The following is a 23,908-nucleotide window of genomic DNA, read 5'->3' as shown; positions in this document are numbered from 1 at the left end:
TCTTTATATCAACAGCATGCTTACTTTTGATTAAGACTATTAATTAAGCGCTTAATACCAGATCGTAAGAATTATTTTAATTATTTAAATTGTTTAATCTTTATTCCATATTTTTGTAGTGTATTTTATCAGTCGAATTATCTATCTCAGTTATACTAATATATAAAAGTAAAATGGCACAGATATCGAACTGACTTTATCACTCGAGGGACATCATCTAACGAAAGGTATCAATTTATGAATTAGGTTTGATATATTTCTAGATCCGCTCGGAGATGTACGACTGTTCGATTGATTCGATTGTTCATTTACCGGATAATCGATCTGTGTCAACAACCGGTTTTCGAGTGATCCGACTGTTAACCTTGTTTTTTTTTTTACGTCTGTTTCTTCCCCGCGATCTTCGAGACGAACCCAATTTGTGAATTATTTTTTTTCGGTGTCCTCGTGGGAAATAGTTTTTTCTACTTCGTATTTTCCATTGTTTATGTATTTTTTTGGAAGCAAAATAAATCGATGCGCTCCTCGGAACTATAGATTAAATTATACGCTTCATAAGTGAATGAACAATCTCCCGATTTACTTGCATTCTGTGTCTGTACTATTTTGGTAACAGAGAAATACTTTCTGATGGAATATTAAAGGAATCGATAGAAACTATAAAACTCTTATTCTACCTAACGGCGTTTGGCATTATAATCTAATAAGTCTTCCACGCCATTTTGGATTTCCTCAATTTCCGCGATTCGCAATTTCTATTTTAAAAATATTTTTAACAATGTATTTGACGCAAACACACACACACACACACACACACCCACACAAAATTACATGGATATAATTTAATGATGCAATGGATACATAATGTATTTTATCATTGATTGAAATATTAATATCAAGATATTTAAATGTTACTTAACGTATTTTGTAATCTTTTAAACCAATAAATAATTTTAAATTTAAAATATTATGAAGTAATTATTATATTTTATTACATATTTACTTGCATATGAGATGATCTCACATATAAGATGAGATATGACTTTAGAGATCAAAATAAAGAAAATTAAATTTATTAATACAATTCTAATTTTATTTTGTTTAATCACAGATAAAATATCATCAAATGCATGTATTAAGGCAAACATGATTGTTTGCCTTAATACATGCCTTATTAAGGCAAACATGATTGTTTGCCTTAATAGGTGATGAGTAGAAAACAAAACCAAAACATTATAATGTGCATGACTAGGAAAATTTTATTTTTAATGATTCAGAATATGTTAGTATTCATTAAAAATAACAATTTAACTAATATGAAATAACTACATTTATAATCATTGCTAAGTGACCTGTATTTCATTAATGATTTTATAAATAACGAAAAACTATTTTTTGCAGACAAATGAGATGCAACGCGGTTTTAATTGATGGATGTAGAATTAAACCGATAAACAAAGGGGATGTGGCTTAATTTGTTTACAGTAGGTGCCAACTTACAATAAATAGACTGTAGACCTATAATGGCAGCATGAACTATACACACTTCACAGAAATTATTGCAAAAACATTTTGGGTTTTAAACTAAATAATCACAGATCTTAAAAAAATAAAATAATTTTATTTGGAACTGGGGTACAAGGACTGGCACCGGTACAACAAACATGATAAAAATGAATTTGAAAGGGAGCCAAAAACTATGTAGGGGACACGTTAAAGTGTTGCCAGGTTGACCACAACACAAAAAATCCTTCGCTTGTGCATATAGGATGACCTAGGTTTTCGAAACAGTAAAAAATGAATGAAAACATTGTCTTATATGTGATTAATATAATTATTTATTTGATTGAATATTAAAATTTGAAAACAGTAAAATATCTATACTTAAATATTGTTTTCTAGACTTCTATTGTTTATAAATTTATATATTTTATAGTCATCATCATCAAATTTTACCAACAGAGAAAAAAATAGGAATGTGAGAAAGAACAAAAGAAATCGCGTATTTTTAAATTTTCATGTTAGGGATCGTAGAACGGTAAGAAGGTTTTCTTTCAAATAACTTTGCAAAATAATGTTTTAAAAAACTTTTGATGTTCTCATTATTATAAATTTTCAAATTTAAGCCACAAGTTATTACTGAAGAATCACCATTAATTACATCTGTAACAAAAAGAAGATTTGCTCATCGTCTAGGTTTGCAAAGAACTGCTCATGGTATTCTTCAGAGCACTGGTTTAAATTATTCCACTTTTGCAGACACTGAACAGTTTCAAGATGAAGATGCTTCATATGATAGCAGGTAATATCAAACATGAAATAATATATTTTCCTATTATGTTATTATTTAGATAAAGACTATCATGAAAAACAACTTATAATTGTATGCAATCTTGAGGCTTTATCATCATGTCATCTGCACTCTGGGTTGTTATTGTTGGCTTAGCATTAGTGCATTAATTAGTTAGAGCTGTAGAGTTGGCCATGTTGTTTGGCTACATATGAGATATACTGTAGCTCCTCTTATCTATCCTGTGTTGACAAACATTGTGTGAAAGTGTTCTTTATTAGTGTCCTAAAGGTCTTAAAATCAAAAGGATCATGAAATTGTGCCAGGATGAAGAGTGGACTGTAAGAGGCATTACAATATACATTCTTTGATAATTGTCTGTATTGTAAGGTAATATGCATGTCCAGAAAATGAACCTGGAAGGAACTTTTCTGTTCAGTTGCGGAGAGAGGCCATAGGCATTGTTGTTGAATCCCTTTATGTCTGGCCAGCTGTCCAAATAATCAAGTATATTGTCAACATATCTATCATATAAAATTATCTGATCTTTAAAAAGAGGTAAGATGTTCTGATCCAGTCATTGTACCAATACCTCACATAGTGTTTTGAAACTTTAAAGACTTATAAGCTAAACACTCAATTTTTAGAGGCCCATTTTTCAGAAATGTTTGAGAAGTGGGCCTATTATTTGGACAAAGCTGTTTATCTTTAGGGCTACATGCTCACCAAGTATTGTTCAAATTGTAGACCTAAATGTCTGTCCCTTGTAAGTAATTTGGCCTAGAAGTAGGTGTTATGTATCTTCTTTCATTAAATTTAATAATTATAATTAAATTAATAGTAATTAATTAATTTAGAAGGTACTAGAAGGAAAGAATCAGCTCAGAGAGGACTCAAATTCCACAGTTTCCATTTTCTGTGCAGATGCATAACTGGCAACACATCTGCACAGAAAATGGAAACTGTGGAATTTGAGTCCTCTCTGAGCTGATTCTTTNACTACTATTATTAATTAAATGCTACGTAATTTGGCACAGAGAAAGATGTTAGATGCCATCCATCTTTTGCTAAATGTAATAATTATAATTTAAATTAATATTTTAATAATTAATTTAATTATAATTATTAAATTTATCAAGAGATGGCTCCTAATGCCTACTTCTATTGTCAAATTACTTAGCATTTAATTAATAGTAGTAGTAATATAGCCCGATATAATCCACTAATCATTTGGATTTAACATTTGTTTTACTTTTACTCTGCAGGAACACCACAAAGGTAGATTATACAGGCTTTATTGATCATGAAGAATACTATAGGTCTCTCATCAGTCTTTTTTTTTATTCAATATCAGTCAGGTTAAAAACATTACAAGTTTTAGCTTACATTTATAAATATACATAAAATTATAATGAACACAATATTACCTGAATGATAGAAATTGTCACCTGTATAACTATAATGAACACAACTGGATTTTTAGATACTGTAAGATAACTAACTAAAATGTAAATTAAGTAAAAGGAAAAACCATTGTTAAATAAAATGAATGAATGAACATGTGATTTGGCGATTTCAGCATTTTGCTGACAATGGAGGACAGCATATTGATCATGCTGTTAGCCACACAGCACACTGTGTGTATTATGACACATTTTGAGTTATTCAATACAGTGTTGCAGCAGACATTTTTGCAACTAACTTTTTTTGTTTCCAAATAAAATTCCATCACCATAGAAGTCTCCATGTGAAATATAATATCATTCTGCTGATTAATTCCTGAGTTATATCTTTTTGAAATGTGAACTTTAATTATGGACACTGTGTATATTGATTTATATNTTTTTAAAGAAGTTTTGAGAAATTATAAGCTGTTTTAATTAAAAATAAAATTTTTACAATAAATATTTTTATATTGAACATGCTTTGAAAAAATGATTTTCTTAGACAATATTTGGAGATGGCATCCTAATGGCAAGTTATTAGAAATGATAGTTCATTTTTATATGATATAGGATTATTGTCTTTAACTTTAATTTAGCAGTAAAAAACTAATATTTAACTGGAATGAACTGTGATTAATTAAAGCTGATGTTATTTAAATAAAATATTAAAGTCTCAAAGCAATGTTTTATTCAGAATATTATTATGCTGTACAAAAAAAACAAGGACTCAATGTTTTTATCCTTTAAATTCATCTTTGGGAGTTGTTCAACTAAACAGTATTTGTCACATTTGAAAGCAGAACATCAAATTCATTAGCAACTCTGTTATCTAAAACTACAATTTTTTAAAAGCAAACAAATTCAGTTTTTATGGAACAAAAACAAAATAAAAATAGCTTTAATGATACAGAAGAACTGTACAACTGATTTTCCTTTACCTAAAGCATTAATTTATGATGAAAAAATTTGAAAACTATTATTTTCTATTTCTAATTTTTAACTTCAAAATTTATTTCAAGAAGTGATGTACAGATCTTTTCAGTCCCAATTACATCAATTACATAATCTAATTTTAGCAGTTATGAAAATGTCTATTACAGTGGTGCCTCGTATAACGTACTTAATCTGTTCCATGTGCACATCTGTTAAGTGAAAAGTCTGTTATACAAAACGCATTTTACCATAGAAATACATGTTAAAACATATAATTCCTTCCGCAGCATAAAATAACCGTACTGTTCCATAAAAAATGAAAATAGATCAGTCACNATCTCTGAATGTATATATATATATATATATAAAATTAAAATTATTAAATTTATTTTAACTTGATGTAGGTAATTTATCAGAAGAACTTATGGCAGATTTTCAGGAAATATTACGTAGTCGTTTTAGACCTAGATCCTCCATTTTTCAACCTCGAATTATTGCCAGAACATCTGCAATTGAAACAGTAAGGCATCGGGTACAGAGGAGAAGAGAAGCTCAATTAGAAGATATAAGAAATGTAAAAATTTATTTATTTTGATGGAATAAGTGATCATTTAAAATCTGAATGACTTTACTATATAAAACAATTATCAATTTTTATTCTGTTTTGAAATTTGTAGGATATTGCCATTTAAATACTTTAGATAATTTAATTAACAGTGAAAGTCATAAAAGAGAGAATTTAAATTTTAATTTGAAAACTTTTGGATTTAAATACCACTAATTTTTAGTTTTTGTCTTTTATAATTAGGATAATATGAGAATTAAAGTAACAAGAAATCAATGTAAATGGTTTTCATAAAAATCTAGTGTAGTGATTTTTAAAGTGGGCAGCATAGTTGGCAACATAGCAATGATGAAGTTTATTTAACTAAATTTTAGCATCTTTTATGTTTTATATGATCTTTGAATTCATTTTCAAAATTTTTGCAGTTGTGGCAGTGCTGGAAAGTCCTTGTCTACAAAGGGACATAAAGCACTGACTCTAATATTGAACAAGTTAGTTTGAAATACTTATGACATACAGTTACTAGTATTAATTTTACATAGGAATATTGATTTTGAAGTAAATGTATTGTGCCTTTGGTAATCACAGCAGCATTGAAAATAGTTTGACCATAAATGCTTAAATAAATGTAATTCTTCTTGCATTTCTCTTATCATATTTGATAAAATTGTTTCTAGTTCATTCATCTGATTTCTCACCATGAAAATAAATCAACTCTAAATTTTTTAATGTGATGATTTAAAACTTGTTAAAAAGTATTAGATCAGGCATTAAGAAATGTATAAATGCTATCTTACACATTAATAATTTGCTAGTAATGAAGTAGATATTAAATTTGTTATTCAAGATTCTTCTAAATGATTATTAACTTTATAAACTGGAATCACTGAATTAAGTTTATTGGTCTTATTGAAAAATACCGATTAGAAGTTTTAATTAGATATGGTTAAATATACAATTAATTGTTACTGTTTTGAATTTAATTTTTTTTTTATATTTAACTGTTCAAATTAATATTCCAAAAGAGACTTTTGTAATATAGGATAAGTGGCATTAGAAGTCAGTTTACTGAATAAAGGCACTGGGCAGGAAAAGTTTGGAAACCACTGATCTAGTGCTGTCCAACAGATATAATTTAGAGATAACCTAACTAATTTAATGCTATTAATAAAATATTTTTTATCTGCTAGTTATTTTAATGCTCATATTATAGTACTTTTATCAGATATTTTATTTTAATATCTGGTTACATAGCATTCAATTAATAATTTTTCTGCAAAAAAGCTTTATAATTAAAATATTGAATAGATGTATTTAAATTTTATTGTATAGTTTTATATTTTAAATAAGATTTAAGTTTTTTTATAACATACATGACATGATAATTCATTACAATAATGAAAATTATTGTAGAGTTAATGTATTGTCACCAATGTACTATATATGTGATGTTAATCATCACTTATTTTAGAAGTGTGGCTATGATTTGGTTTGTTACAGAAAACTTACAAACTAGGAAAAAGTTATTTTTATTAAAATATACCTAAATATAGATCTAATGGTGTATGTATGTTTTTATATGCATACTGTTCCATATAATGCATTTTGTATTTTGTTTGGTAATATTTATATGCATAAATACAAATCATTATGTGGATATGTATTTATGTATAAAATGCCTGTATATAGACAAATTGTTTTTGTATTACCTATATATAGCTATATTGTTAGGTATAAGTACAGAGATACATAAAGTATATATACATACCATAAAACATTGTATAAAATATAACATTGTTTATAGGCCACAGCCTATACAATGTTATATTTGTAAATTTCATTGTGTGTAGCCTATGCACAAGGGTGACTAATAAGTGAAAAACCTGAACACTAGTAACCTGAACACTTCTAAAATTGTAACTACAGAATAAAAGAAAAATACAGTAAAATACACTGTTAATAATAATTTTAAAACATTTGTGAAAATTGTTAAAAATGACTAACAGAATAGTATACAATTAACTATACATAGTAGAGTGAGATTTACGTAAATAATGTCATTCCTGATGCTGTCCTTTCCTATTGGTTTTTATTCTGGAGTTGTACCTAATACCTAGATAGATTGTGGCTTATATGCCAAAAGCAACCTGAAGCCAAGATTTTAGGATATATAAATAAATATAGGTTCAGTAGTGAGCCTAACAATCACTATTAGATAACTAATTTTATATACAAATAAACACTCTATCATACCAAGAACCAGCAGAAAAACTCAGATGTTTTAATGAAATCACATGTTTTCTTCTGTTTTTAATTGGACATCATCAGGTTACAAGAATTGAATACCAAATGTAACACACATTTAAAAATAGAAAAGAACTTTAAACCAAAACTTTCCACAGGTGGAAACCTGCAAATTCTCGACATGGAAGTCACATAAAAGGAAAAAAATGATTTACAACATGTAATGAGTAATAAAATATTTATCATATACTGGGCTGCAAAGTTGGTAAAAAAACACTCAACTCTGACTCCTGATAATTTTAGTAGGACAACTTCTACTCTGACTCCTGACTCTGGCAAAATTAAATACTAAGTCATTTTATGGGGGCAGAGGTGCTCATGGGTGGTACCTTACTCTAAACTCTGAAAGGAGCCTGGGGCATNACACATTCATACAGATACAGACTTTTTACACATTGCAGCAGGTCTCTTTTTATTGTTTTTTAATCGGAGTCAGATTCAGGAGAGGCTACCGGAGCTTGCAGGGCCATCTCCTTTTGTTCCATCCTTTGTTTTTTGGCAGCTTGCTTCTTGAAAAACATATCCAAGGTGGTCTGTTTCTCTCTTCTTCAACACCTGTCGGAAATGAAGGGCAAGGGTGTCATTGTAGAGATCATTGATCCTGTTGGCCTCAGCTCTGTTTGGATAATGAGTGTTGGTAAACTCCTAAACCTCTCCCTATTTGAAAGGAAGTTTTTGTCAACTTTCACTCCTTCTGATGATGTCTTGCTTTGTTTCAATTGAAATCACCTTTCTGTTTTTTTTTAGAAGCCATGATTTGAACAACACTTGAATAAATGTAAATACCCTACACTGAGGTGATTTATGTAATAAACAATGGAGCAAGCCGAATCCCAACGGGAGCTCTGCACTTTAGATATACTAATAATATATTCTAATAATACTAATATATTATAAAAATAGCAGATTGTCATTGGCAATGGCAAAAGAGTGGAAACATTATTCACACTTGTTTGCAGAAAGACTATTGTTCACCTCACGTAACTGCTGAACGGAAAGTCCGTTGTTTGCAACCAGTCCGTTGCTCGAGTCATATAGCAGCCAAACAGAAAGTCCGTTGTTCACAGCATACATTATACAAGGTACCACTGTATTACAGTAATAATAGAAAATGTCTATTATTACTACTACTGAATTTTGTGTTTCCTACTAATGCATTTTAAAAACCACATGCTTCAATTGTTTTTAGATTCTTCATATATTCTAGTTTCTGTAGTATTTCCTTTTTACTTAAGAAACAATATTCTTTCTGTAGTATTCAACAGAGTACTATAAGAAACAGAGTAAGAAACAGTATTTTTCTATAATTTCTTTTAACAATATCTGCATTTGAAAGCAAACACCAGTTCCTGATATAAAAAGGTGTTCTTTTATGTATCAATATATGATGTCTGATTAAGAATAGTCCAAGGAAGGCTTTTAAGCACGATTGAAAATGTTTGTTCTAAATAAATCTGAGTTTTGCTGGACTTCAAAGGTGTATTCTTCACTTCTATTAATTGTATTTTCAGTTGGTTTTTCTGTATGGGTTTTCTGCGTGGCAATACCAGCCAAAGCTCATAAATANCTTTTGTAATTAAATAAAAGTTTTAATTACTTAAATATTTATGTTGCATAGTTTAATGATGATGGAAATTGCATCACTCATAAAATTCCTATAAAAAGTATGTTTATTTTTTAAATTAAAGTATCATTTTGCTTTAGACTTGTAAGAAACTGTAAAAATTTGCATCATCCCATGATACCATAAACATGGGAATACTTTTTGTTAACTGACGGTTTAATGCTGAAATGTTTTTGGTGATTATATCATTCATTAGTATAAAAACCAATGCAACAATGTTGTGTTTTTATGAGAAAAATAGAAAATTTTTGACAGTTAACACTGTGCATAATGTATATAATTATTGCTTTGGATACTGAAGGTTTATCTTCTCATAAAATAATGCAGAGAGTATATTGTCATCAATCAGTAATTGTGTTTTTGTTACAAAGACAAAGGAGACATGAACATTGAAAGAAAGGCTGGATCAGGAGATAAAGGTTTGAATATGTCATGCCAGGACAGGATGCTAAAATGTCTTAGCCTGCAAAAACACACTGTTAGTTCTTCCAAAGTGGGAAGAGCAGACATGTGTAAGAGTGAAAGTATGAATCAAGTTCATACTTTCATTCTTAAACCTGATTTATAACCTGAGGTTTAAAACTTTATTGAGACATCACTTGTGCAACATGGATTTAAAAACTTACTGTTCACATACGAAGGTATTATTGATGAATGAAGTGAACAAACAATGCATTTTACTCCTGGTACAGAGGTAGATTGGCAGGAAGCCTTCATCATCAGAATAATCTCTTGCCCTTCCATTCCAACATTGTAAACAAGTGTGAAATTTATAACTATGTCATTATCAACATTTGTACAAAGAGCAAAGACATCCCTTGCCTGGCAATATCTCCTAAGTATTTCATATTACCCACTACCATTATAATTCACTTCCCCTCACTTGTTTATTCTATCCTGTTTTCCTTCCTTACTGACACGGCATTCCACACAACTAAAATGGCACATTAACTGGATTAAAACACTAACATTCTTTAAACTTCACCCACTGTTAAAAGTTGTATTGATTAATTCAACTGAGTAACTGTTGTAGCTAGTTCATTTGTAGAAGTATTATATAGTCAATAAATAAATACAAAATATAAAATATAGCACATTCCTATTTATTAAAAATTAGGTTGAATTTTATTACCCAAATCCAGTGCTGATTGCAGATTTTTTGCTTTTGTGCCAACCAATTTTGAACATTTTTTTAGTGACATATCAGATAAACTTCTTGCAACTGACTTTACTGTACCTAAGCAGGTAACATTTTAAGAGAAAAAATAAACTTGTAATTCAGATTATTTCATAACAGAAATTATGTTTATAAAGCCATACTCAATGCAGAAAAAAAAAGACCATATATATTGCATATGTGAGGACTCAACAACCGAGGTTTGAAATCATGTAAATTGCAGTATTCTTATGTTTAAATAATAACAATAGATTAAAAATGAGAGGAAAATCCCTCAATTTAAACAGCACGGCACAAAATGTAAACGAGTCCCAGATGACTCCAACGTGTGTTAAACGAACTGTCAATGTTAAAATGAAAAGTTATGTCAGACACAAGTGATCATAAACAGGTAGAACTTTTACCCAAGCGCTCATAAACAATCAATCTAGGGAAACAGTTTTGGAAAAAAGGGAAAGATTTAAGCAAGATAAATCATTGCATATGATCGTTTGAGTACCCAGATGAGAGAAATCGCGAGTAACAGAGCTAAATTATGAGCACAAGTCTTGCAATTTTGTCAAGAATCCCCAAGAACAATCGACAGAAAGGTGTCAAGCAGACACCTGGAATTGGACCTTTCCCATGACCCGAGTCGGTCTCGGTTTCCCCCAAAACAAAAGAGAGACCAATTGGGAAGCGAGGAAGGGGACGAGGAGCCAAGCAGAAGTCCGAATAGTGGGAGAAAAACTATAAAAATCCGAAATTTCAAGGTTGGAAGAGGGTCTCCTCTATACTCCACAAAAGGTCGTGACTCGTATTGTGGTGTTTTGTCACCAACAACTTCGGACTCTGCTACTTCATTCATCTGATCGGCCGCCTTGCTCAGCAACGTCATCTCGTCTGCCCTGGGGCTATGACAGACGCCCCAGGGCGTCTGCCGTAGCCCCCGAAGTTCTCACCTCTCAGCCTTTCCAACAAGTCAATCAGAAGTTCTAGCCGCTCTGCCTTTCCAACAAGAAAAACCTAGTGAAGGACTCAATTGGTGATGTAAGCGTAAATGTTAACAAATAAACGGCTTTCTTGTGTAAAACACTTGTCGGCATTTGCCTCCTCTGCCACAGCCCACATACAACCTTCCCTTAGGTTCATCTTGACGTGGGATTAATTGATCCCACTTAAAAGACGACAACTTTACACAGGTGCCAAGGATTGGGTTTTCAAGTCCCCTGATCTCCACTGGGTTGGCTACCTTACACATAAACAAAATGATGTGTCTTTTGTTAGAGTTGATAGGATCTAAGATGAATTGGAAAAATTTGAAGTGTTAGAACAAATAGCTATATGAATAAAAAAGGGAATGCAGCTGACAATATTAGGAAGAAATGAACTGCAGAAATTAAATAGAAAATCAATATGTATATTAAAAATTAGAATTTTTAATGCAATAAATATTCATAGTTATAGGTTCACAATTTTGGAATTAAAGTATTGGACAATCTTAATCTCGTATGATTTCAGAACCTACAGTTTATGCAACTAAAATGGAAAAAAACGCAACTAAAAACAGTGAAATTAAGTGAAATTAAGATGTTAAACTGATGTAAAGCCAAACTTTTATAGATGCTGTTTTCGTAGTTCACAATTTACAGTCTGTGACAGAATTCTGTTTTTAGTTTTCTTTTTCTGTCAACATATTCCATTATTATTCAGATTGCTTTTTGTTCATTGACTTATTTTCTATGTTTCGTGTTCCTATGGACTATGATACAGTATGTAATCTGATGAATCCATACTGTATTATGATTTAATGGATTCATCAGATTCCATGTTTTTGTATTGAATAGTATAGAATTTTCTTCCCAAATTTCTGTGTCCAGGATAAAATGTACCTTTTTAGTGGATTTTGTTGCATACAAGTACATATGTTGAGAAGTTTTTACTATAAAACTAATAATGTATATGCATATACATAGAAATCCACAAAAAGATCTAAATATTATGACTGAAGAGGGACATGTTAGGTTCAAAATGCATATCATAATAAATACATGGAAGAAAATCATCTCTCAAGATCATTCTGTCCTGTGGCTGTCTAGTTTCATAAGTCTGTCTGTAGGAAAAGTGCACCAGCACAAAACATAGGAAATATTCCATTGTCTTTTTTTTACATGTTCATATACTTCCATAAAATTCACAGGAAATTCTTGAATGGTAATTTATGTTACTAATAATTGTCAATAATTTTTGAGTTTCAAAATTTTATTTTTTGTTGAATAAAAAATAATATTTAATGAAATTTATGAAAATAATTGTTAATATCAGATATGTTTTTATATATGTAATATTAATCTAATTTCATATGAATTTAATGTAACTTTTTATTTTTTATTTTCAACAGTAGCAGTGATGAGACTTATTTATTCGATAGTACTCATGGTTGCACATCGTATAATAATAGACAAACTATGCCACATATTAATCCTTCTCCTGCAAAATCTTCATCAAGATTAAGGTATTACAATTTTTTTCAGTTTTGAATAACTTTTTTGAACCTAAGAATTACAATAAGGTTAGACTCAATTTTGCATAATGTATACATAAATCATTAACAATTTCTTGAATAATCAATCAATTGTTATAATATTCTGATATATGATTAATCATTTCATAAAATTATAATGTTTTATACACTTCATTATGCAGAAGTAGGGATTTAGCTTAATTGTAGCTTGAATACTAATAATAATTATAAAACATAATTAGAATATACAACTGTGATCAAAAATTATCTGGAATAATTCATTTACTGTGCACTTGCAAGCGGAGGCTGTGGTGGTTTTTTGTTTTGTTTTGTTTAGTATGATTTTCATCAACATCTAGCAGTAATTCATGTGTCATCATCTGTTTTTGTTTGCAAATAAATGGTTGTTTTGTGTGTGAATTTTTGTGCTGGTGATTTTCCAAAATGTTGAGCAAAGAGCAAATTGAACAAAGAGCATACATTAAATTTTATTTTTGCAATGGAATTACTATTACAAAAATGTTGGAAATGTTGCAAAAATGCCTTTAGTGATTATACTCGTAGTCTATCAAAAACAAGAGTTTTTGAATGATACAAGATGTTCAAGGAAGGCAGAGAACATTTCTAAGATGAACCATGCTCTGCTAGACTGTCCACTTCAATTGATGAAAAACATAACACTCAAGTTCGATTTGGTGTTCAGTGATAATCATTTAACAATTAGGAATATTATTGAACATGTTCCACTATCATTTGGATCTTTACAAACAATTTTGAAAAATTATTTGGGCCTGTGGTTGAAGTTGTCAAATTTTTTCCAAAAAATCCTGTTTAAGTGGCTGAGGAAATGCTTTCTCAAGGTGAATCTTTCTTAAAATGCAACATTACAGAAGATGAAACATGGATCTATGCTTTTGACACTGAAACAGCTCAACAATCAAGTGAATGGCACTAAAAAGTGAAGCAAGACCAAAAAGACCACATCAAAGTTAATCAAAAATCAAGGTTGATTGTTGTGGTGTTGTGCATCATAAATTCCTTCTGACTGACTAAACTGTCAACAAAGAATATTATTTCAGCAGTTTGCATTATTTTGGTGAATCAGTTCGTAGAAAATGGTTGGATTTATGGCAAAAAAACTTGTGGATTTTTGGACTGTGATAATGCACCTGCTCATAATGCTCTTGCTTGTGAATTTTTGGCCAAAAATTTAACAAATATGGATCCTCAAATTCCATATTCACCTGATATGTTGCCATGCGACTTTTTCTTGTTTCCTCAACTGAAATTTCCACTTCATGATCACTGTTTTGAGTCGATTGATACCATAAAACAAAATTTGCTGTGAGTAGTCCTGAAGGGGTTTCACGAAAACAACTTTAAAGCATGTTTTGATGATTAGAAAAATGTTGGCATAAATTAAAACATTGCAATGGGAGGGGATTACTTTGAAGGGAATGAAATAAATTTTGATGAATAAATACAGATCTTGCATGTTACTGAACCATTTTCAATACTTTTTGAACACTGATACAAATGTTATAAGTATTTGTTACATTAATTAGAAGTTTTTATCATTAAAATTAACCATTTACACCACCATCTTGTTCACGTTAATTTTGTAAACTGTCCAAAGACAATATAGGTCAGTCAGGCAATATTATTTTAAAAATTCATCAAAAATCAAATTACATTATATTCATATGAAAAAAATTACATACAGTACATTTATTAATATCTTTGGATTTAAATACAATATTTTTCAATACATTTTATTAGAAAAATTTATAACAAAAAAAATAATATAATATCAGAACTGACATTTAAACTTGATAATTTGTAACTTTTTGTCAAAATTAACATTGTTTAGCTACCTAGTTTTTTTTTTTTAAGAAGAGCGTTTAGCAAGCACAATCTCCTTGGTTTTGTCAGCTTTCATGAGAACGATGTTATTCTTTTGTAATCATAAGCATGTGTTGTTTATGTTGGTTATGAAATGCTTGATACTCGTATTAGACCTTATTTTTCTTTCCTGAGCTGTGAGGAAACATGTTTTCCAGTGGAAATAATATTGTATAGTATTGCTCAAACCCCTGATTATACAAGGCAAGAGCTAAACATGATTTTCTCATACAGTGCTGCATCAACAAGGCATTTTCCATGTCTATTCACAAGATACACCTTCCTGTTGAATGCGAATTGCTAATACCTAGGCTTAAAGTTTTGTGTCTCAACAAAGCTATTAAAACCACAAGAAGTGCCTATGCTAATTTACATAAGCTTATAAAGGTGGAGAATGAGCTTTTCACACAAGACCCAGAAGTATTAAAAGAAAACTACCTAATTTTTTGCTGGCAACGAGCCAGAAAGATGTAGAATATTGTTCTGTACAACTCTACATAACACTTATGCATGTATGTTTATTCATTGTGAAATTATCTCACATTATATCAAACATTTGTTTGAAATCAAAACTTTATTATGCTATCAACTAATATAATGAATTAATATACTTTATTCACTTCATATCGAACAAGAATATATAAAATGTCAGAACTGAAGGTCACAACTTGAATATATATAACATGTTGACTTATTATAGCATAAATTAACCTATTGTAGTAGTAATATTGCATAAATATGCTAAAAATGAAATAAAAAATTATCGGAAAAAAATAAATTAAGGAAAAAAGCATTAATTAAAATTTTTTAAGTCAACAAATACCACCTGGAGAAAAATATGTGAAACGGACGATAGACACGACGCTACTGTCAAATGCAGACATATATTGTCGATAAATTTTACAAAAATTGATTTTTACTAGGGTAATGACGAATTGGTACCCTCAAAGTTTTTCTTAACAATGGGGGTACCGATCGATTGGTACTTTCAAGGGCAAAGGGTTAATAAAAATGTTAAAATATCTTCAACTGCTACAGTTTATCTTATTCCTGTTCAAGATTACTGTGTAAATTAATGGGACATAAAAGACTATGATTTATAATATTTTTTTTAAAAAAAATTTTTCAAGAAGCACACTCTCCCAAAACCAGCTTATAGAGGTGAGTTAGGATATATAACTACTAGCACATAAAAAGAAAACTTTTATTTAAACTTCAATATTGTGTTACCTCAAAATGCATTTTGCCTTGGTTACTAAACCAATGCCTTTCTGTGAGGAATTACACAAGATCATGTGGCTTGTTAAATGACATCTCTACAAAGTCAGTGATCTTATTTAATTCTTCACTGAAGAGGCCTTGGCTTAGTAACCATGGCAAAATGCTTTTGGAGGTAACACATAATATTGAAGTTTAAATAAAAGTTTTATTTTTATGTCCTAGTATTTATATCCTAACTCACCTCTAAAAGTTGTTTTGGAAGCAATTGTTCCTTGAAAAATTTTTACTTTTAAATTCAGTTTTAATATAGTTATTTTATTAGAATAAAAAAAATTAACTTGATTGTTATGGATTATCAACATTTTGAATGATAGTCTCAGGAAGCAAGACCAAAAAGACCACATCAAAGTTAATCANAAAATAAATGAATTATAACAAAATACAAAAAGATTTTTAAAAAATTAATAAATATATAATAAATTTTCTTTCATTTAAATAAAAAAACGAAAGTAAATTTAAAATGCAGGAATCGGAGTCAACACATTTTTTCTGACTCCAACTAATCTGGTCAGAAATTCTTCCCGACTCCAACTCCACAGTCCTGATCATATACAATAATTGATAAAAATAAAAGTTATTATTAAGGAGAATTATGCAAGTTCATATAGTGCTTGCCAAGCTGAGGATGTAGAATCTGTCTATAATTGAAAACTGTGCCTCTTCTGAAGACTTTATAGATTTCCACACATTCTAGATATTTGAGACTGGTCAGGTCAGAAGAGTAGTGCAAAAGGTGTGCTCTATCAAATGTGACCTGAACATCATCATCAAATGTAACTAAGTTACCAGCACAGTGGTGGAAAGTCTCTTCCTTATTCTATATTCATATGCTTTGGTCCTCATGTTATGGCATCTAGTTGTAGCACCAAAATACTCACAAGGATGATACTGTGGTCCTGTATGGGATAGTGTAAATACCCAGCAAGTAGCTTTTCTTTGTTGGGTTCTTGTCATTCCTGATCATCAAAAATCAAAAACTGGTACAATTTCTCTTGTATGCAATCTTGAGGCTTTATCATCATGTCATCTGCACTCTGGGTTGTTATTGTTGGCTTAGCATTAGTGCATTAATTAGTTAGAGCTGTAGAGTTGGCCATGTTGTTTGGCTACATATGAGATATACTGTAGCTCCTCTTATCTATCCTGTGTTGACAAACATTGTGTGAAAGTGTTCTTTATTAGTGTCCTAAAGGTCTTAAAATCAAAAGGATCATGAAATTGTGCCAGGATGAAGAGTGGACTGTAAGAGGCATTACAATATACATTCTTTGATAATTGTCTGTATTGTAAGGTAATATGCATGTCCAGAAAATGAACCTGGAAGGAACTTTTCTGTTCAGTTGCGGAGAGAGGCCATAGGCATTGTTGTTGAATCCCTTTATGTCTGGCCAGCTGTCCAAATAATCAAGTATATTGTCAACATATCTATCATATAAAATTATCTGATCTTTAAAAAGAGGTAAGATGTTCTGATCCAGTCATTGTACCAATACCTCACATAGTGTTTTGAAACTTTAAAGACTTATAAGCTAAACACTCAATTTTTAGAGGCCCATTTTTCAGAAATGTTTGAGAAGTGGGCCTATTATTTGGACAAAGCTGTTTATCTTTAGGGCTACATGCTCACCAAGTATTGTTCAAATTGTAGACCTAAATGTCTGTCCCTTGTAAGTAATTTGGCCTAGAAGTAGGTGTTATGTATCTTCTTTCATTAAATTTAATAATTATAATTAAATTAATAGTAATTAATTAATTTAGAAGGTACTAGAAGGAAAGAATCAGCTCAGAGAGGACTCAAATTCCACAGTTTCCATTTTCTGTGCAGATGCATAACTGGCAACACATCTGCACAGAAAATGGAAACTGTGGAATTTGAGTCCTCTCTGAGCTGATTCTTTTCTTCTAGAACTTTCTCAATTAATTAATAAATATTAATGTGATTATAATTATTAAATTTAATGAGAGATAACACCTAATGTCTATCTCTAGGCCTAATTACTTAGCATTTAATTATTAATAGTAATAGTAATACAGCTTTATCTAATCCAACAATCATTTGGCTTTAAAAACTGTAATTTACCTGTGAGAAATATGACAATCTTCATATTGTCCAGCTTATGATAGGCAATCTGAAAATTTTTATTGTTTTGTGCTGAATGATCCTAGATTTGTTCAGGCAATGCTACTGCACTAGACTTTGATCATAACATACATATATATATATATATATATGCACATTTAAATTTAAATATGTATACACAACACACACACACACACACACACACCCACACAAAATTACATGGATATAATTTAATGATGCAATGGATACATAATGTATTTTATCANATAATTTATTAAATTTATGTGTTTTTATAAGTGTTTCTTGAAACATAATTATACATTTGTGATATTCAAACATTTGAATGAGTATTTTTAGATTGAAAAAATAGTAATGAATTATTTTGAATATTATATTTAAAAAGCTTTAACTTTATAGGATCAGAGTGCCTTCACCTCAAGTCAGTCATCAAAACATTTTAAATGAGATTCTCCAAACACAATCTTTGTTGCATTCAAATTCTCAAAACATTAAAATAGAGAAAGATGGTTCTTTAACATTGAAATCTTCTGAATATACTCAACAAAGACCACAGAATCCTTTGCAACAATCTACTTCGACTGACAAAAGTAAAACTATACCATCTTGTTCATCTGAATCATCTAGATCTGAGTCAAGGCTTAATCAATGGTATGGAACTTATCAAGCAAATAGAGACTCTGTCACAAATGCAAGCCATTCTGGAAACTGTTATGAAGATCAGCGATCTGGACATCATTCAAGCATTATTTGTGGAGATAAGAAGAAAGAATATCATCAGTCTATAAGATCGAAAGATGCAAAATCTCAAAGTGAAGATGAAGTAGATATTTATAGTGATATAGAATCTTTAGGAGATGATATCATTGATGATGAAATAGATGTTTCTACTAATGAACAATGTAGCATTGCAAATGTTTATAGATGTGATTTACAACTTGATAATATGGAGGATGATAGAGATTCCAGTGAAAATGAACTTATAATTGATGAAGATGCAAAAGAAGAAGATAGTCAAAGTGTTGAATGGAATGAAGATAACAGCAGATGCAGCCCAGAAGAAGAAAATAGTCAAAACGATTTTATATTAAAACAAAATAAATTGAAATTTGAAACATCAGGATGTAGTAACACCAATATTGAGAACTGTGAATTTTCTAAAATTACAAACTTTCCATCCCAAAATGTTTGTGAAGATAAAAATTATGACTCCCCAAATAGTGGAAATGTTTCATCAGAAGAGATTTTGAATGATGATGACGATGATGAAACAATCAATGATGATGAACCACTTGAAAATATGGAACATGAATATGCTTCTTTGGAAGATGATGATGAAAAATCTAATAAAATTGAAACTGAAGATAATTTATTATTAAGTAATGATAAGACTCAGAAACCAGATTTAGAAGTGAATTTACCTTCAGTAAATAATGAAGAAATTAATAAAATTAATGAAGAAGAAAGTTTATCTTCTATAAGTAATGAACAAATCAGTGTGGAAGATAGCTTGTCTTCTGTTACAAATGAACAAATTCATAAACTGCATGAAGAAGATAGCTTATCTGTAAGTGACGAAGTAACTGAGAAAAAGTTTTCTGAAGTAGAACATCAGGACTTTGACAGATTAAACAAAGTTGACTTTCTTCCAGAGAGTAATAATTTTTCAAAAAACTTAAATATTTTAACAAGATGTGAAGAAAGTAGCCACTTAATTGATAGTAGGATAGATGAAAGTGATGAAAGCATCAGCAATGGCGATGACTATTATGCAATCAAAAAATGTTTAGACATAAGTGACACAACAGATAATCAAGATCTCAGTAAAAGAGATTTGGATGTTAATCAAAGTGATAGTTTATCTGAATTTAATTCCTTTTGTAAAAGTCCTGAAAATAACAATCAAAGCACGGTTGTTAATAAAATAAATATTGAGGATGGTGAAAATGAAAGTCAGGATGATAATATAAATAATGTGAAAGATAGTGAACTTGATCGCAAATTTAAATCAGAGTTAGCCAATTATAAAAATAATGAATCTTTCCTTAACTCTGATGAAAATAAATGCTTGACAATTAATGAAAAACTCAGTAAGGAAAATATTGAGGAAAATGAGAATACCTCTAAAACCACAACACATTCCATTTTACCTGCAGAAGATGTTGAAGATATTTCTGAAGATGGAAGTGATGATACAAAATTTAAAGATGGGAGTGACGACTGGGAAATTGATCAAGTATATGATGAAAAAATGGATGATACTTCTCATCATTATGAAGTGAGTGAAAAACAGTTTGAAGAAGTTGAAGAGAGAGTGGCAAAGCTGTTTGGAAGTGAGTACTCTGAACAAGTTCAAGATAAAGATAAACAGGATGATATGATTTATCATGGTATAAAAGATTATACTGGAACAAAATCTCATTCATATGAAGATGAAAGAGAAGAAGGAGAAATTGTTGAAGAAGTGCCTATCATAACTCATAGAAGTAGAAGTCGAAAGCTACACCATAGAGATTCAACCCATCAAGAAGAATTAGAAGATTATGGTGATCATGCTCCAAGAATCAATATTTCTGATTTACCAAGAATTCCAAAGATTAAGAGGGAAAATAAAGCTGACATCCCTGAAGAAACAAATGTAGATCCAAAAAGAACAAGTGTGCTGAGTAGAGTTGATTCTGGAAACATTAATGAAATCAGTTGGAAAAAGCTATCAAGGAGTACAAGAGAAAGAAGTTATAGAGATGGACGACCTAAAGACAATAAATTATTGTTTCGTGAAAGAGAAATTAAACAGAAACTTAAAAAAGATGAAGAAAAATCTAAAAAAGAGGAGGACACAAGAAGAAAGGATGATAAATATAAAAGATCAGAAAATGATAAGTGGAGAGAGAAAACAGACCATGAACGTGTGAAAGACAGAAGGGAAAAGTCAAAAGATAATTCTCATGATAAGTCTGAAAAAAAATTAGAAAGAGAATGGAAGATTGATAAGTTTGACGATAAAAAAGAATTGAAAGAGAAATTTTATGAAAAGTCTTATAGAGATGAGAAAAATCACAGAGATAAACATAAACACAAACATAGAGAGAATAAAGACCATAAAAGTGAAAAAGATAAGTTTCAAGAAAAACACACTCATGTTCATCATTCTCGTGAAAGAGAACATTCTAAACAGAAAGATCGAAAAAGTAAAAAGACCGATATTGATAAAAAAGAAATTCGGAAAGAAAAATCAGAGAAATCCATAGATAAGAAAGGAAATAAACATGAAAAAAGACATGACGATGAAGGTCATCTTTATTACGATCATAGAAGAAAGGATGGACTACCTTATCCCGAAGTTACAGCAATTGAATCTAAAGAAATATATGCAAAAGGTGATAGTATAATCATTAATGTTAATTTTAATAGAAATACAGACCATGATCAAATTAATGTAGATGACATCAAAAATATTCAAAAGGATGTTAAAAAGACAAAGTTAAAAGATAAATATTCAATTGATCAAAGAGCTGATAAGTTAGATAGCAAGCATGGTAAGCAGAAACATTTTTCAGATTTAGAAGAAAGTGAAATGAGTTTTATGAAACATCAAAAAAATTATGAAAGAAAGAAATCAACAGAAAAAGTTCATGTGGGAGAAATGTTATGGAAAGAAACTGAAGAGAATATACAAGCTCAAGATATCAGTAAGTGTAATACTGATTGTGATGATAGTAATAATTTAGATAATTTTGAAGGAAATGGTTCTCCCATTAGTGATATATCTGATCAAGATCTGGAGAAAGAATCAGAATTATGCAATGATGTATTGTCACCATACAATGATAAAAATATGTCTGCTAGTCCAGCAGTTTCATATGAATCTCCGAAACAAAGATCTCCTCTATTTCCTTCTCCTCCATCTCCAACTGAAAATGATAGTTATGATCCATGTGTTCCTACCAGAAGTCCATTTCTGCAACAAGATTCTCCATCCATAATAAATAACTATTCTGCTGATAACAAACCTAAACCTCCACCTTCTCCTGAATTACCACCACTTCCTCTTGAACCAGAACCAATGGATCATTCACCTCAAGATAAAGATTCTAAATTGAGTTGTTTAATAGATAAAGCAAACATTAAAGATATGAATTCTTCAGATATAATTCCAGTTGCTACTCCAGTATCCTGTAGTTCATTATGCCCTTCTCAAACACCTCAATTTACATTACCAAATGTTAAAATTCCACCTCCAAACTATATTCCTCAGTCGTCTAATCTTGCATCTAATTCTACTGTACATTCTCTCCTACCTAATATTCAAAATTGGAATGTTGGAAATACTCACGTATATTCTCATAATAATCAACCACTTATGCAAGGAAATTTTATTCCACCACATTTATCTCAAGGAAATGTTGTGCCTGCTGGTACAATAATTCCACCATCTATGAATAGACTTGTTCCGGCTCAACATGTACATTCAACCAGTCAGGTTATGACTCAATTTATGCCAACAATTCCCAATATTCGAGTACCACCACCCATTAATGCACAAATTGCAGTAAATCTTAATCAGCAGTCACATTTGATTCATCCATTCCTTCCAAATCAAGTACACCTTTCTGAAGGACAGCTACCACCAAGTGTATCATCTAGTGCTAAAAAATCAACACCTGATGTCACAGAAGTTGTCGATATGGAAGTAGATTCACCATATAATTCTCCCACTGTGATCAAAACTAATTTACAGCCTTCTCCTACAAAAAACAAATTTGATATGCTAGCATCTAGTTCTAAAACTCGTTCTCAGTTGCCATCAGCTGAGAAAAGACATCATGATAAAATGAAAATTTTAACTGAAAAAGTCAAGCAATCTCATTTGCTTTCTAAAACTGTTATTAATGCTTTAGATAGAATAAATAAAAAAATAGCAAATAAGTTAGAAGCATCTGGGAGCAATGCCAAACGATCTAAACTGGTTAACAGATCTGAAACTACGAAAGTTAGGCATAGTAGATTAGAAACAACTAAATCAAGTGCTCCCCCCAAGAAAGATTCGAAATCATCTGAGAAGAAAGAAATAATGATCAGAATGGATGAGTCACAATTGACTATACTTGAAGATTTGCCTAGTAGTGCTGTAGAGATGCAAGTTAAAGAAAAAGTAAGTTTTACTTTTATAATATATATTTTAATTCTTATGCTATGGGAAGTAAGTGGATCTATTTTGTATATCTATCATAAGTTCTTTTGATCGACAATGAGGATGACCAGAGTTGATGAGCAGGGCCTTACATATCTAAGTCAAATAATCTAGAGAATTTTCTGAGTTTCAGGCTTAGACCTAAATATGGTATGTCATGAGTAGCAAGCAGGCTGACAATTTTACTTCTTAGATTATCTAGCCTTTATTAGCCTTATCCAAATTGTATTGATATCCAAAAAATTAAGACATTAAATTTTATTCCTAATAATTGCTATTTTATATTTTAATCTTCAAACAAAAGTTGTGTTTTCATTTTTCTGAAATGATTTTTTCTGTCTTATGTTTCTCCCATGTTTATCTGTTTAACATTATCTTGTAAGTGTGTAAAGTTTTAGAACAAAATTTTTATATACTGTGCATATTTCCAATTGCAATTGTGAGTCCCATGCACTATAATCAGGATGGTTAAGATTTTTATGTTAAGAAGACTGAGAGATCACAAAATCTCTGTCTATGTTAGGAGCCTGACACCAGTTAGGATAGAAAAGAAAAATCATGTCCTAACTCGCAATATTTTGAAAATTCTACC

General features: G+C 30.3%; 1 protein-coding gene across 1 annotated transcript in view; it reads left to right on the top strand.

Moving 5' to 3' along the window:
* LOC111624679 (putative uncharacterized protein DDB_G0282133) overlaps positions 1-23,908 on the top strand; it is a 78,536-nt gene that overhangs the window by 39,446 nt on the left and 15,182 nt on the right. Inside the window, exons 5-9 of the mRNA XM_023367589.1 lie at positions 1,112-1,140; positions 1,937-2,038; positions 2,127-2,302; positions 12,719-12,832; positions 18,522-23,277. Of these exons, the coding sequence (XP_023223357.1) occupies positions 1,112-1,140; positions 1,937-2,038; positions 2,127-2,302; positions 12,719-12,832; positions 18,522-23,277 (5,177 nt within the window). The remainder of the gene's footprint in view (positions 1-1,111; positions 1,141-1,936; positions 2,039-2,126; positions 2,303-12,718; positions 12,833-18,521; positions 23,278-23,908) is intronic.

This window comes from Centruroides sculpturatus, unplaced genomic scaffold (assembly GCF_000671375.1).
Source record: "Centruroides sculpturatus isolate CEXI.00-Female unplaced genomic scaffold, Cexi_2.0 scaffold358, whole genome shotgun sequence".
Taxonomy (NCBI): domain Eukaryota; kingdom Metazoa; phylum Arthropoda; class Arachnida; order Scorpiones; family Buthidae; genus Centruroides; species Centruroides sculpturatus.
This window is presented reverse-complemented; position numbering and strand designations above follow the sequence as displayed.